Below are 16,844 nucleotides of genomic sequence, written 5' to 3' on the forward strand. Positions count from 1 at the left end.
GTGACTCGGGAAACTTGGTGTTTTGAGAACAGCAGTTTCTGAGTTAAGGGAATAAGCAAAGACATGCATGAAAAGAAACTCCAGAGCTGTCCTGGAGACTGAGGTACTGGGACATCACTTTAACAGCTTTGGTGGGACATAAGGAAATGCCGGGGCTTTATGAGGTGAAAACAAATCTACCTCTGGATGGAGAGACATTCAGAACATCACCGTTTCTGAGTGACTCCTGAGAGTGGAAGGATCCAGACTTATGTGGCCTTAGTCAGATTAAGGTCCATTTGGACCCTGTCTTCTGTTTAGCAGAAATAAGGGAACATGGTGACCTTTCTCTGTCCTCACCTTTGCCCCATTAAGTCAGTATAGGCAAGAACACTTCTCACAGTCAGGTTGATCTTTGTGGAGTATTTGGTGTTTTGCTAAATTTCATACACACACACACACACACACACACACACACACACACACACACACACACACACTACTCATTTTTTCAGATGAAGAAACAGAAGCTGAAAGAAGTTAAATAACTAATGGGTGACACAGGCAGGTTTTAACTTTATCTGTCCCCAGAATTAATCTCACCATTCCCATGGAGTCTAGTAACCCCGGGCCTAAAAGCAGGTTCAGAACTCAGGGTCTCATTCCATCTTTCTGGCTCACTCCCTTAGGACTGATCTTGTTTACAGACTTGACCTCATCTTCTCAGAGAGACAGATTCCACGTGATGTCCCAATTCAAACAGAAGTTCTCGCTCTTGCCTGCAAAGTCAGCCAAAGTTCTGTGATTGGGTCTTGATAGATCTGAGTAGACATGGACCTGTTTGTCAGCCAATCACTGGAGTCAAAATAAAAAGACTGTGATTGGATAACCCTGACCACACTCCCACCAGTGAGGGTAGGAAACATTGAGTGTCCTCTTTCTGAAATGCCACAGGCTGAAAGAGGTAGGAGGTGCTTTACTGCGTGAGGGGGAAGAGATGCTGGGTCACTGGAAGAGAAAGAGGACAGATGCATATTCAAAACGTCACCACTAACGGAAATTGGTTGGAGAAATACCACTTGCCTGTCTTGGTTTTGTTTTTACTTCTGTTGTTTTTTATTTATTTGTTTATTATCTTTGTGGTTGTTGTTGTTTTGTGTGTGTGTGTGTACCTGCCACAACTCATGACAACTTGTGTGAATCAGCTCTCTCTGCCATGTGCATTCGAGGCTTAGCAGCAAGTGCCCTTGCCTACAGAGCTACCCTGCTGGCCCCATCAGTGCCTTTCTTTGAAATGAGAACTAGTTATTTTAATGATCAATGGTTATTGCCAGTTCCAATATTAGGAACTTGTGAATTTCCCATGTCACAATTTACATATATACACACACATATATGCCTATATATTTATATACATATATTTGTAGGTTTGTATATGTGTATAGTACTTTATGCATAACATTGCCTATAATCTTGTCCGCATTAAAAATGCATGTTAACTGCAGGACTAAATGCTCCTAGCAGTTCGCTAAATTGCCAGAAAATGGCAGGGCTGAGTTTTGGTCGGTTTCTATTTCCAAAGCCTTTTTTCTTTCCTTCCATCACCACTTAAGCCTGGATTATGGTGTAGTCTTAGGCAAAGGCTCACCTGACTCTGTCTTGTGGTCCCTGTTGGTGGACCAGAAGATCCTCTCAGCTTGAGTCCTCTTTGTTTCTCAATCACTAATCTGTCTCTCCTCCCCAATCCTGGACCACCTTCCCGTAGAAAATAACAAGCCTTTGCGCTAATGTCCTTGGATGAGCTGCTACAGTTGTGAAAGTACAGGAGGAACTTAGTTTGGAACCGATCCGCAGTTCCAAGGTCAACAGTCCCACTTTGTCCCAGACTCTGTGTCCCTGGTGACGGAGCAGGGTTGCAGCCCAGGGAACAGGCCCTGTGCTGGGAGGTCAGGCTTTGTTTGGTTTTCATCGTCTTCGGGACACAGCTCAGAAGCTTCCAGACTAATGAATCTTAAATTGTAGCTTACATCAGTCACCTAGGGAGTTTATTAAGATCCACCTGTCCATGGCTTTCCCTGCTCCAGTGCACCAGGACTGTGGGACAGGGTCTCACGTAGGTGCTTTGACATACTTGACTTATAAGCATATCTCATACTTTAGCATGCTTATTTGCTCCTCCATCTCAATATTTATAATTTCTTACATTTGGTCTAGAACTTTGCTAATTGACAAATCTGTGTGCTTATGACATGTAACATCACACACGCACACACACACACACACACACACACACACACACACACACACACACACACCCCTTAAAGATATATAGATATATATGCTATGGGACCTCAGCCTGCATTTAAATAACTTCATAACCCCCCAGAAACAGAGGCACCAGCTCAGCAGGTGCAAGCTCCCCAGGAAAGTTCCAGACACACACACTCTAGCTATTAAACCCAGGTTAGCCAGAGCTGTTCACGTTAGTTGATATAATACAAGATACTCTGGTGCTTTCACTGAACGTGGGTACCCTTGTTCGGAAAGAGGATGCATTGTCTAGTCGTCTCAGCTGCCAATCTTTGTACTGCCCTGTACACACTGCTTTACACCTGTATGTCACCTGCCAGCGTCCCCCCCCCCCCCCCGCGCCCCGAAAGCAAGTTTCTACCTTGAACAAACAGTTGGACTGTTAGAAGAGCAGAAAGGCCAAATGGCTTCCTGGGATGATAGCAATTCCTCAACCAAACCATGTTTTCCCTTGGGAACCAACACAGCAGTGTTTCCTATGAGATTTTTTTTTTCTCTTTCAAACAATGCTTGAAGTCCATGCTGGTCAGGGGTGGCACCTCACAAGTTGTGGGGCTGACTCCCTCTTCTGACCCTACCACATTGTGTGCCCTGACGCTTCCCTGCTGGAGACACCTGTTCCGTGTCTGTATTCTAGCGGGCAGCCCATCCCTCGGGTGGACTACACAGAGGAGGAGAAGAAGACCTGGGGGACGGTGTTCAGCACACTGAAGGCCTTGTATAAAACGCACGCCTGCTATGAGCACAACCACATTTTCCCACTTCTGGAAAAGTACTGCGGGTTCCGTGAAGACAACATCCCCCAGCTGGAAGATGTTTCTCAGTTTCTGCAGAGTAAGTCCACATCGGGGCCAAGCCCTGCAGGCAGTGGGGTGGGGGAGTGGGGGTGGGGTGGGGGTAAATGAAGGCTGCTGGGAGTAGTGGTGATGTAGTGCAGGCTGAGTCTCCCAGGAAGAGTCCAGCTGCATTGTCTCCTGCCTTCTGTCTCACCTCTGTTATTGATCTTCTTCCACCCAAGCAAGAACGTCAGGTGTGGATTTTTGCCATGTAATTGTCTCTGAAAGGATTTCCTCTCATACCCTAAGCCTGAAGTGCTTCCCTTGCATTGCCCACTGTTAGGAAATGGCTGCAATGCCCATTCAAGGAAAAAGTGTGATCATTGTGGGCCAGGGCCAAGAGTCCCTCGTTGTGAGTTTATTCATCTGGGGTGGATCCTGCCTTTGACCTTTCCGGGGTTGTGTAAATCTGCCTTCGTGTTGTCACCCACCAAACAGACACAGTCGCCCTGTTGGCATCCGTCACAGGGAAATTACGAAAATGGAGTGAGATGTTGCATATGAAAGCACTTGGTATAGTGCTGGCTGGATCCACAGTGTTCAGTGAGCCTGAGGGCTAACGGTGCTGTGAGATGCTCAGAGGTGCATTATCTGAGGAATGAGTCTCTGCACAGTCCTTCCAAAGGGAGATTACTATTTTTCTTTCTGACGACAGGGCGCTCATTCAGCAAAACCCCAACAGTCAGCTAGTTCATATTGAACACCTACTATGTGCTAGGTAGAATAAGGAGAAGTAGAAAGATGAACCACAGTCACATAGAAAGGAATAATTATTCTGTGCATCAGAACCTCGAAGAGATAGGAAATGGACCAAACAAAATTATATGGCAGGGAGGGAGCTTAGAACTGGAACAGACAAGGTGATCTTCAAGGTCTCTCCCTCTTATCCTAATAAGGCAAGAGGCAAGAGTTAAACAGAGTAATTATCAGCCTGAAAATGTAGAGTGAAGGGAGAGAGACTCAGTCCTAAAGATCATCTCCAGTTTACTGCTAAAAGTTGTGGCCAGTGGTTATAATGATAAACATCAGTGCTAGCAGTTGCCAAGTTATATAATTACAGTCAAGAGGCTTTGAAGCCACGGGGCCCATGGCTTGTGGCCCTGGACTAAAACTTTAATCTATGTCTCAACTTCCCCATCTTTAAAGTGGGGATGATAAAATGTCTTCCTCACAGTTACTGCAAGGGTTAACTTGTGCCTGGCATGTGTTAGGTAGTATGTAGCCTTAGTTATGGTCATCAGCAGTGACACTTTCTCCTCCTAGTGTATAGTAGATTGAGAAACAGAACAGATGTAAGAAGTAGAGGACGGTTATCAACTGATAACTTTAAAGAAAAGTTATGGAGAGGGTGTGGTATAGATGGGTGCTCAAAAACTTCCCAAGACTTTAACCCCTGATTAGGGAAACGTCTTCTAGTTCTCAGTACCCCCTACATTGCAGAGCTAAGAGAAACCCACATGTACTGCTTTATGGATGAGAGAGGGAGAGAGAGAGAGAGAGAGAGAGAGAGAGAGAGAGAGAGAGAGAGAGAGAGAGAGAGAGAGATTGGATGCAGTCTATTTCTCTTCCCTCCTTTTCCGGTCAGACAGGACATTTCTCCGCCCAGGATGGGCTGTGTGTGGCATGGTAGAGAATCTGGAAGTGCCCATGGCACACTCTATGCCTGATGTGGACCTTCAATCTCCTTGCTACTCCAGAAACATGAGAAGTAGTGGGAAAGTATTTGATCCTAATAAACAGTAACAAAAGAGAAATTTACTGGATGTTTGCAGTGGGCTAGGCTCTGCTAAGTAATTTTTAGTTGTTGTTGTTTTGATGTTCAGCATATCCCTCAGTAGGACCCACCTACATTTTGCAGGTGAGAAAACTGAATCTCAGCAATGTGAGTTTCCTTGACTCAAAATAGCCAGGGGAACAGAGACCGGAAGCCAAGTCTCCTTGGTAGAAAGCCCACCTCTCGGGTATTGGTTCTGTACTGGGGGTTTTGTAGCCTCTCTGGCTTCACCACAGGCTTTGAGTTTAAGGTTCTTTTCTGCTTTCCAGCTTGTACTGGTTTCCGCCTCCGACCTGTTGCTGGCTTACTGTCCTCTCGAGATTTCTTGGGTGGCCTGGCCTTCCGAGTCTTCCACTGCACACAGTACATTAGGCATGGATCTAAGCCCATGTACACACCCGAACCGTGAGTATCAATCTCCAGCTACCATTGCCAGTCACAATGGATACTAGTCCTACCTGCTCTCGCAATGCTGCTTAGGTTCATTGCAGGCTGGTCCGCATGATTTGTTGCCTGCTTTATTTGATCAGAGTACTGAGAGAAACTCATACCCTGGGGATTTTCTTGTGCCAAATAAATTTGGATGCACAGACTCGGACATCCTGTGAACCAAGGACTGGGATCTCCTCAGGCAGCAGGAAAGGAGGTTCCATCAAGCCTCAAAGTCAGACCTCTGAAGTTCCAAATAGGACAGGACCAAGAGTAGCCGAGAGATCTCGGCATCTCCTAAATACGCATCTAGATGATTCCGGTCCTTTGCCGAGATTATGTCTTGGCCAGAAGGAGAGAATGGGAGACCACAATGCTTTCCTCTTGGGCTTCTAGCCAGCTCATTAGTCATATAGAAAGTGATCCAAAGAGATCAGTATGATGCCCTAAATTAGTTCCCCTCCTCAAGACATTAATGACCATTGATTAGAAAGGACTTGTTGCTATGGACCTGGTACTGTTTTAGATAAATGTAGCCCCCTTTTTTTGACTGTTGATATACTTCAGGCCAAGAAAAGGGCAACACCTTTTTTTTTTTTTAAAAAAAAAAAAGAAGTTCTTATTGGAAAAACTGGACACATTATCCCTCTGCAGTTGAGTGAGTGACAAAGAGATTTGGGATGGGAGGAATCGGTGACCCAAAACTCACTCAGGTACCTGAGAAGAGACCCATATGAATGCTGGCTCCTTGGCTCTGCACCTCAACCCCTCCAGTTTCCCAGGACTCCTGACGGCTCTACCTCTGCTTTCTTTTCTTTCCCTTTCTCCCTTTTATTTCAAGGGATCCTTTGCTCGGCACATGACTTCCTCTTGAGAGTAAAATCCCAGGTCTCAATGAGCTACGTCTTCCTGTCCATTCCTCATATAAAATCATTGAGTCTAACTTGGTTTAACCTGGCCCTCCTCTAAATGCTGTGCTTTCTGTTTTAGGGACATTTGCCACGAACTGTTGGGACACGTGCCCTTGTTTTCAGATCGCAGCTTTGCCCAGTTTTCCCAGGTAAGGGGAAAAGACTGGTTATAAGGTCGAGATTGCATTACTGGAATGAGTTAATCCCTGACAGAAGGGCTGTCGCATACTCTGTAAGAGTGGAAGCAAGACACAATTCCATGGTCCTACCTGAGAAGAATCGCACCGAGAAGGGGGTGTTGGTTCTGTGGACCAGGCTGAACGTTTGTTCTAAGAACTGCAGCCTGCGGTTGGTGATGGATCATCCTCTGACATGCCTATGCTCAATTTGTTAATCTCAATGATCCTGTCAGGTGTACATTGGGAGCCTTCTCACTGATGAAAGCATCTCTGATCTCTAGGCAGATGTCACCTCAGCTGCTTCCAAATTTGCCTAGTACTTCCCATCCCGTGCTCCTTTTAGAGACTTGGGTGCTTCCCATCTTGTCAGGTAGTCATCTGGATGTGTACTTGAACTGGGAGAGATGACATTTGCCAAGAGTCCAATGGCAATGATCTTATGTATAATTTCCAGTAACGAGAAAACTTGAAATTATTTTCTGATGAGTTAAAATGTTCTCATAATTCTCTCTCATCACTGAGAAGGATTCTCACCATTGTGTGTGTGTGTGTGTGTGTGTGTGTGTGTGTGTGTGTGTGTGTGTGTGTGTGTGTGTGTGTAGGGGGTATCTAGGGAATGGCCCAGCAGTTAAGAGAGCATACTTCTCTTGCAGAGGACCACAGAACTCACATCAGGCAACCAATAGCCACCCCTAACTCTAGCCCCAAAGGATATGATGACTGTGGTCTCTGCAGGCATCAGCGTTCATATGAACATTCCCCCCAAGAGACACATGGGCACCCAAATAATTTAAAAAGCTAGAAAAATATTTTAAAACACAGTTGGGTAGCTGGGATTTTGGAAGACTGAAGGATGGCTCTAAGGTATTCAGAGGCCAAACCCAGAGCTTGCATGAGCTAGAGCTGTGTGAACTGGGACAAGTTGTGAAGCCATCATCCTGTGCCTCAGTTTCCACGTATTTGAATGAGTAAAATGTCTTCCTTCTTTGTCTTCTTCCTCGCTGGAAAGAATGATGATCAAAGGGTGGCTTGTGAGTGAGTGTTGCTCCTGGTAGGAATTTGAGAGTAATGACGTGCTGTGCAAAGCTTCAAGCGTTTCCCATCAGTTCCAGGAAGTGTTTCCACTGTGGAACAATGAAGCTGCCACTTGATATTTGCAACGAACCAAACAAAAAGTTCAACTGATTCCTTAACTCCTTAGCAGACTTAGGCTCTCCAAACAAAAACACTTGCTACTTCCATGTGAGGTTTTGAGAATTATGGAGCCCGGAAACCATTGGACTTTGGAAGTGGGAGTGTCTGGTTGAACTTTAACTGTGGGGGTGTTATTGCCAATTGTGTAGTTAGAGCTGCCAAGATATTGTTGATTTCTCAAGACAGTTTTAAAGCAGGAACTTGTTACTATGACGGGAGAATTAGAAGCTTTCTCCTTGGAGGATAAGAAACTTGAGTTCTTGACACCAGAGATACTCTGTCTAGCTGTAGAGCAGATGGCAGTCTTCCTTGCATTTGGGTAACCCTGGAGAGGAGTGGACAATTAACGTCAACAGACACTGCAGGATCATCTGCGTGACACTCTCAGCTTCGACATGGATGGTCCCCAGGCTAAAGTTGTTCTCTGAGAACTTTTTGTTTTGATTTAGAGGCAGTCATTTCTCACCACCATAGGACAGTATGGGGGTGGTGAGGTAGCTTCCTCACTGACGTCCCACCCTTGCCCTTGACCCTACAGTCTATTCTCACAAAGTAGCTAGACTAAATCTTCGATGACCTACAGTAGCTCATGTCCACTCCAGAATAATTTATATACATGTATGGAATTACCAAAGAAGAAAACCAACACAAGTTATCAAAAATCCTAGAATGGATTTTCATTTCACTGAAAAGAAAAACCCAAGTCCTTAAATGTCTAAAAAGTCCACATGGTCCCATTTGGGATGTTCGATTCAGTGTTACCTACCAATACTCTCACTATGCTCTAGCCGTGATTGTCCCTCCCTCTCTGCTCTTTGAAGACCTCACTCCCCTTGCCTAGAGAGTGTTCCCACTAGTTGTATGCTTCTGCTTGCTCTATAGTATCCCTCTTCCCATCATCAGTGGACCCAATAACATTCAAGTCTTTCCCCAATTGCCACCTTCTTGATGATGCTTTCCAGGAACCCAAATTAATAATGCTATGTGACCGTGCACAGGCTACCTTATTATTCCTTTTTGTAAAGTGAATGCAAAGGAACCAAGTACTGGTGACACTCTTCTCTGCTTCTGAGGTCTGTGCCTCCATGCTATATGGTCCAGCCAGAGTGGACTTCTAAGAATATGCAGCAGCGTCAGTCTGGGCCCTTCAGAAGGTGCTTGCTTAGTCATGCATTACCTGCCCATGGCTGGGTGCCAGGTTGGCACTGAGGGTAAAGTCTTCATATGGGCTTTGCCAGTGACTCTGTTTCTCCACACACAGGAAATCGGGCTTGCTTCTCTGGGTGCGCCTGATGAATACATCGAGAAACTGGCCACAGTAAGTCTCTCTTGTCCATAGCTGGATTACGGGAATGCCATGGGCGGCGGCCTTGGAGATTTCTTCTCTCCCTGGCAGTTAGGCCATTTGAAATAATGATAAGAATGTGTTAAGTTGCATTCACATGAATGAAATGTCACATTTTGATTTTTCTTTAAGGGGCTGAATTTTATTTATTCATTTATTTATTTATTTATTTATTTATTTATTTATTTATTTATTTATTTATTTTGGTTTTTTGAGACAGTGTTTCTCTGTGTAGTTTTGGTGCCTGTCCTGGATCTCAGTCTGTAGACCAGGCTGACCTCAAACTCACAGAGATCTGCCTGGCTCTGCCTCCCAAGTGCTGGGATTAAAGGTGTGTGTCAGCAAGGAGCTGAATTTTTAAGTGAGTTTGCATATGGATATTTCCACATACTTGTTAATAGGATCTCCTTGAAAACATTAACCAGCTGTAATAACCGCCCTGGAAATTCTTTGACTCAAAGTGTGCCAGGAACTGACTGGATTTATAGCTCTGTTCAGTGAATATTTACCTCTCTACCTCTGCACTAAAAGTAGCCTTAGGGTCTTTCTCAGACAGAAGGTAAAAATGGGGCAGGGCTTCACATTATTGCCGAACATTTCCTCTCACAAGGGAAGCAGGGGCCATGCACACACAGGAACCATGGGAATACCAGATCTGCACATTTTGCAATTTACTTCCTTACATTTTCCAGTTCCAGCATATCCTTCTCCAGGTATAGAACCATGTTTCTTATCATATGCTCAGCCTGGAAGACCAAAAAACAAAATTTTATGTTAAATTAAAAACTACAATGAATACAAGACTAGCATTGACATGTATTTGGTTAGAAGTTTATATACTTCCTCCTTCAGAAAGGCTAGAAACTTCTGGGTTTTGGCTACTGACCATGTATTTGCTCTGAGTTTCAGGGCAAGTGGCTTATGTCTCTTTATCTCTAAAAATCAGCATAAAGTTCATTACCCATCTCAAAGTATTTCATGTGGATCTAAAGAGTTAAGTTTGTGTGAATGCACGTTTTTACATTTTAGGTATCTTAGAGAAGCAGCTTTCCAAGGGGTTCCAGAAAAAGTGGTTAGAATTTATTATTTATAGGGAGTAAAGTCCTCAGATCCAGAGTACCTCATTATGCCCCTCACTGATGAGAAAAGGAGCCACCGTATTGGTACACTGGACTAGGAAGCCGATTGATGATGGAAGAATCCACCATATTGATACATTCGACTGGGAACAGACCGGTGTCTTTTCTGTGCCTTTGGTTTTGTGTGTCACTGTTGCCTTAACTTTCTAGGCTGAAAGCTTGCTATATATGATGAAGTCATATTCGATAGGCTCTGATAACCTTCTTGGGCTTAATGTTCTGCAGTCTAACAAGGAGACTTAACTGTTAACCCACCCCTAATTCTCCAAGATGGTGACCATCTCCAGCATCTCACTGAGCCCTGGTCTCTTCCTGGTGCCAGAACTCCATCTAGGCCAAGTACCAAAGACTAGGAGGTTGGACTAGGAGATTCTGTAAGAAGAGGGTGTGGTTATTTGGGAAGACACATAGTGATTGACTCCAGCAGTACCCCTTGTTTTTGCGTAGTAGAAGAGTATGCACCTCATGGATTCTCTCACTATCCAATCCCTTAACCACTCACTTCTGTTCCTTGATAACATTACCAGATGAGCCCTCCCAATATAAGAATATCTTAGGAATCTATCATTCCAGTTTGTGCCAGAGACAGGAGAGAAAAGGTCATGGAGAAGTTTCTGTCACACAGAGAGGAATTTGTTGGGGATGACTTTAGGAGATGCTAGCACACTCTAACATGTCTTATCACACCATGATTCATTCATCCCTGATTCAACAGGTGATAGTAGAAGGAGACATGGGACACAGAAGGGATTCTAGGTCTCACTGATTCCGAGCACACATCTGTGCAGACTCCTACCAACAGATATGTCCTGGTTCTTTGGGTACCTGATGTCGTGTTCATCCCTTGTGAGTGTCTTTTGCTGGCTTTCTGTTCCAGATTTACTGGTTTACTGTGGAGTTTGGGCTCTGCAAGGAAGGAGATTCCATAAAGGCATACGGTGCTGGGCTCCTGTCATCCTTTGGTGAACTACAGGTTTGAGTTTGGCAGAAACCAAGCATGGGTACTTAGAAGTGAGGATGTGGAGGCCCATTCTCATCTTTGTGGCTTTGCTAAAGTGCTATCAGTGCATGATTAGAGATTCACTTCCCTGGGCAATTGGTACCTTCGCAGCCATGATTTGACCACAACTGTGTTATTAGAGATAGAAACTCAAGCACAAGTCTACAGGACTCTGTGGAGGAGAGGCCTCCTGAGCCCAAGCTGACCTAGACATACAGCTTTGTTAAGAATGCAAAGATACACGGAGAAATACGGTCGGCTCCCACTATGTCTGTTGCACTTTTTATTAAAGTGTGTTTGAAATGAATTGTTCCCTTCTCGTTAACTGTCTTTTTTAGATGAGCTGTGGAGAGTTGAATCTAGCACGTGCTAAATAACTCGGTTTACTGAATTTGCACTGGGGTAGGGAAACTGTGAGACGGGAGAAGCTTCACAGAGGATTGTGGGATGCAGGTGGGAGCACAGGCCCTGACTGAACTAAAAACTTTTCACTGGGTCCCTGCAGTACTGTTTATCAGAAAAGCCAAAGCTTCTACCCCTGGAGCTAGAGAAGACAGCCTCGCAGGAGTACAGTGTCACGGAGTTCCAGCCCATCTACTACGTGGCAGAGAGTTTCAATGATGCCAAGGAGAAAGTGAGGTGAGATTCCAGAAAGAAGCCCAAGACTGACTGTCCAATTAAGATACACCCAGTGAAGTGGGTGTGAGCACTCCCCAAAGCCAAATGGGGTGCTCCATAAGAAGAGAGGGGAAGAGACGTAGAGTAGTCAAAATCACAGATGTGCATCACGTGAGACACGGCACCAGCTGGGTTAAAAGCTCCTTTCAGAGAGGGAAGGTGGGGGGGGGGCAGACTTAATGAACTCACAAGTAGTGTGACAGCACTTGTCATGCCCCTTTGAGCCGAAGACTGTCACCACCCTAATCTCACAAAAGAATAGGGAATGTGAGGAACAGAGGAGGTGAGCCTCTTGCCAGTGATCACAAGGACTGTAACTGACAAGAAAGGAACCCAGAAAGCCTGACTTGGGAACTTAGTATTCTGCTGTTGCCAAACCCAGGGTGACTCACTGCCTGTTCTGATAACTGTCAGTTTTCAAAACAGAAGCTTTTACTTTCATCATAGGCTAATCTAGAAATAATACCCAAGGTGTCTTTGGAGTGTCTTGTTAATTATACTGATTGATGTCCCCCCTGGGAGATTCCTACAGAATTAGAAGTCATGCTTAGGGAAGGCAAGAAAGCACCCGGATCAGAATCAGGCTGCCTGGATTCCTTCACAGTCCTGCAACGGACCCGAGTACTCAGTTTCCCAAGGCTCTGCCTCCTCATTTGTAAAATAGTGGTAACTGCGCCTCCTCATTTGTAAAATAGTGGTAACTGCAGTTCTTAATCCTTAGCGCTTTTGTAAAGGGTTGCTTCCTGATATTTTTAAGAGGGTTAGAGCTGTTAGAATTTAATGTGGTCCTAGGTTCATCTCAGACGCCCGATCCCCACCACTGCAATGTTTTATTCAATTGTCCAGAGCTGTGTGTCTGTTTGCATTGATTGTCAAGTACCTTAGATATTTTTCTAATCGTATTCTGTGGCTAGGTTTCATTTACTCATTTATCTTATTTAATGCATATATTTTGTGCTTTTACACACACGAAGGCTTCCCCAGCTGACCTCATTCAGTTGTATTTCACATCTCAGCCCCAGCTTCCGAGCTGCTGTTTGAGGAAGTTACAGGGTTTACAGCAAAGTAAACGCCACTTGGCTCCTTCAGCATAACCTCTCTCTAAATGAGGCCTTTGGTGTCGGTTTCAGGGCCTTTGCGGCCACAATCCCTCGGCCCTTCTCGGTTCGCTATGATCCCTACACTCAAAGGATTGAGGTCCTGGACAACACTCAGCAGCTGAAGATTTTGGCTGACTCTATCAACAGTAAGTAACTCACAGCCCCTGGGACTACCTTCTTTCCTAGGATAGAGGTGTGTCTTCTCACCTGTCCCACAGGGACAAAAGAAACATCTCCACATGTGCCATAGGTTCACTGGAAGGAAAATAACTATGCAAATTGCCTAATCTGCCCCTTTGCCTTTGACCTTCTGGCATCCAATCCCATCTCTCACCACTACTCCACCTGCCCACACCCAGCCTGTCACTCTCAGATTCTCCCTCATCGTTTGCCTCTTTTCTTCTAAATGTCAGTTGATTTCACCCAGCCTGGAATCTCTCATACTGAGTACTAAATTCTGTCTGCTGCATTGGCTGCCCATACTCAACTCTTCTACTGCTGCTGGCCTTCTGCTTTTCCTTGGTGGTGGATATTAGAACAGTTCCTCTAGGAACATGTCTGGTTATCTTGTTCATGCCTGGTTCTCTATGGCCACTGAAATTACCCTCTAGCAACATGGATCGGCTTCTGGTCCCTGCCCGCTCTCCTGTCTTTTGCCCAAGGCATCCTTTCTGCTTAAAATACTCTTCTTCCATGCCTACATGAGATGTCCAAAGCCAGTGCATCGCGTATGACTTGGAGGGTACCTGGCTCGTATGTCTTTCCTTTGTCTTTATAGTCTTGTTGGTCTTCCTCTCAGAGGATTTCACCATTTTAGAATTAGACACTTTCTAAGTGTCCCCAATTAGACCTGAGCAGAGCTAAATATCAGGCTCTCTGTTCAGTCCCTAGAACCTAGTTTTATTCATAAGAATTATATTAGATACTTAAGAGCTTTTGAATGAATGGGTGAATGACTACAGGGAGTCACTAAGAGTGGTTTTATATATTAAATCATGTTTCTGTAAGAACAGAAAAAATTTTGTGTACACCATTAGAACACTGCAATTCATAATATATAATGGCTACCCATATAAACCCAGCTGTTTGAGACAGAGTTTGTGGGTGTTGTATGGCATGAGGGCTGGCACAGCATCAAAATGTGCATCTTCTGTGTCCAAAACCAAAACTACAGTCAGGTGGCATCACACGACACAGGCAGGTAATGCCCAAACCACCTGGGATTCCTAATGCATCTAATTCTCAATTAGTTTTTCGTTTCCACTATCAGTATGGTGGGCAGGGTGGCTGGAATGCAAACGTGGTGCTGGAGAGGTAGCTGAGAGTTCTACATCCAGATCCACAGGCAGCAGGAAGAGAGTGAGCCACTGGGCCTGGCTTGGGCTTCTGAAGCCTCAAAGCCCACCCCCAGTGACATACTTCCTCTAAAGGCTCCATCTCTTCCAACAAGTCTACATCTCCTAATCCTTCTCAAGTAGAGCCACTCCCTAATTGACCATTCATTCAAATATTTGAGCCTATGGGGGCCATCCCTATTCAAACCATCACAAGGGCTGAAAAATATTTATAGTCATGAATTATAGTCCCAAACTAAACTTCCTAAATTTGTGCAGAGGCTTGGGACCTCAGGTGATTCTGGCATTGGGGACTTAAATGAACTCCATTCCATCAGGTTTTTAACAGCTTAGAGTCTTGAAGCTGTTATGGATAGGTATGTCAAAAAGAGTGCACTGACCTAGGTGTTTGCTTAGCTAACTTGTTGCTTAGAAAAACCCCTTTAGTCAGGAAACAGCTTGTGAAAGGAAGCAAACTATTTAGACAATCCTAGCACTCATTACTCATATGACCTGAGCTAGTGTTGGCTTTGTAACCAAGCTGTGAGTGCATCCCACTGACACTATTGGGCTTTGCATTTATTAATGAGTGGCTCACTTTTGTGCTGTTCTTCTTTCTAGGTGAGTTTGGAATCCTTTGCAGTGCCCTACAGAAAATCAAGTCATGAACAGAAAATGATGTCATGGGTAGAACTTGGGAGGTCAATCAAAAATCTGTTGATAGAAATATAATAACTACTTCCTTTCATCTAAAAAGAAAAATTTTAATTTGAAATGTTGGCTTTTATTACTTCTGCTAACACAGTGAAACATCACCAAATAAATCAAAATTCTCTTAAATGAAAGTATATTAAACCCTTCCAGTGGTAGGTCTTTCAGAGCCATCTTTGATTTAGAAATCTTTAACCTTCAATTTAGTTTAAAATGTAATTTCTCACTTCTCACCAATATTTATAAAAATTTGTGATTCTTATCATTCAGGATTCATTTATTTGTTTTTACCTCCCAGGTAAGCCCTAATGGAATATATATATGGCTAAGTGTGAAACATAAGACTATCCTCAGGAATGAATTGTTACATTCTGTACAGATCTCAATCCATGAAGCTTAGCTTCTGCGTTCATTCACTATGGCTCTGAGAACTGATTCATTATTCTGCCTATGCAAATCTCCTCTGATTTGAGACTCTGTGAAGATAGTTATGAGCAATAAAGTTTTAGATAATTATATAAAACATTCTGTGTGCTTTATTTATGTATACTATGCTGCATACTATAGATCTGCTCAACCAATCCTGGTCCCACAACTTTTGATATCATTTTCATGTTATTTTTCAAGTATGTTTGAGAAATACTTTGAAAGAACTTGTGATCCAGAAGATATTAGCTAAAGACAGTAGAAAGCCTTTGAATGCTGGGAAAATAGCTGGATACATTTTAAAATAGTAAATCCACTAGAAAAGTGAGGATTTTATTTATGCTGGAGAAAAATATCAATATCACAACATTTTAAAGTTTCAAATGCTTCTTTGAATGAAATATTTCTCTCACTACTTTAGAAATCCATTAACTGGAAAATCTTGTGACACAAACTAGAGGCTCAGGGGCCCAGCCCATGGCATGGATCATTGTGATAACTGAAGTCAGTTGTGGGGAGCCAACAGACTTTGGTTTTTGTTGGTTATGAATTTTACATGAATATATGTAACATATGAGATGCATTGGGGGATGTCATTGTCTTTAAAAGTGTGATTTAAAATTCTTACATAGTGCACAATCGATTTTTAAAGCAGTTAAGTCTTAGGGGATTTATGTGGTGCTTCTTTAAGCATTCTTCTCAGACCAGTTGTAGCATTAACAATAAACCTGGAGCATTCTCTTATCTCTTTCCATTTAGAATTACTGGGCAAGATGTCCAGGAGCATCCCCAGGTTATTCTTTCTTTTACATTTATCTATCTATCTATCTATCTATCTATCTATCTATCTATCTATCTATCTATCATATATCTATTATCTATCTATCTTCTATCTATCATCTATTTATCTATCTTCTGTCTATCATCTATCTATCTTATATCTATCTATCTATCTAATATCTATTATCTATTATCTATCTATCTATCTTCTATCTATCACCTATCTATCTTCTATCTAGCTATCTATCTATCTATCTACTTACTCACTTACTTACTCACTTACTTACTTCCAGGGGTCTGTGTGCATGTGTCATGTGTGTATGCCTGTGTGTTTGTGAGTGTGTGCAATTATATGCATGTGCAGATGTGTGTGCCTGTGATTGCTCATCTGAAGGTCAGAAGTCAATGTGGGTATCTCCATCTAATATTCTCCACCTTATTTTTTGAGGCAGGGTCTCTCATTAAACCTTGAGTCAAGTAGTCCATGATCCTCTGGTCTCCACTTCTCCATGCTGGGATCACAAGTGGGTACAGTAGCACCCGACCTTTTGCTTGAGTGATGGGGATCAAGCTAAGGACCTCACGTTTACACAGCAAGAACATTATCCACCAAGCTATCTCTCTGCCCTGCGGTCTAGGATGAAAAAAAGGAAGAAGACACACAGAAATGGAGAGATGTCCTATGTTCATGGATTAGAAGAAGTAATATTGTTAAAAAG

The 16,844-nt window shown here is 43.6% G+C and overlaps 1 protein-coding gene across 1 annotated transcript in view; it reads left to right on the forward strand.

Moving 5' to 3' along the window:
* Pah (phenylalanine hydroxylase) overlaps window positions 1-15,394 on the forward strand; it is a 58,249-nt gene extending 42,855 nt beyond the window's left edge. The window contains exons 6-13 of the mRNA XM_052753758.1: window positions 2,927-3,123; window positions 5,169-5,304; window positions 6,319-6,388; window positions 8,874-8,930; window positions 10,974-11,069; window positions 11,602-11,735; window positions 12,905-13,020; window positions 14,830-15,394. Coding sequence (XP_052609718.1) covers window positions 2,927-3,123; window positions 5,169-5,304; window positions 6,319-6,388; window positions 8,874-8,930; window positions 10,974-11,069; window positions 11,602-11,735; window positions 12,905-13,020; window positions 14,830-14,876 — 853 coding nt within the window. The 3' untranslated portion in view covers window positions 14,877-15,394. The remainder of the gene's footprint in view (window positions 1-2,926; window positions 3,124-5,168; window positions 5,305-6,318; window positions 6,389-8,873; window positions 8,931-10,973; window positions 11,070-11,601; window positions 11,736-12,904; window positions 13,021-14,829) is intronic.
* Window positions 15,395-16,844: the final 1,450 nt, after the last annotated feature.

Source organism: Peromyscus californicus, unplaced genomic scaffold (assembly GCF_007827085.1).
Source record: "Peromyscus californicus insignis strain IS unplaced genomic scaffold, ASM782708v3 Scaffold_24__1_contigs__length_46423439, whole genome shotgun sequence".
Classification (NCBI taxonomy): Eukaryota; Metazoa; Chordata; class Mammalia; order Rodentia; family Cricetidae; genus Peromyscus; species Peromyscus californicus.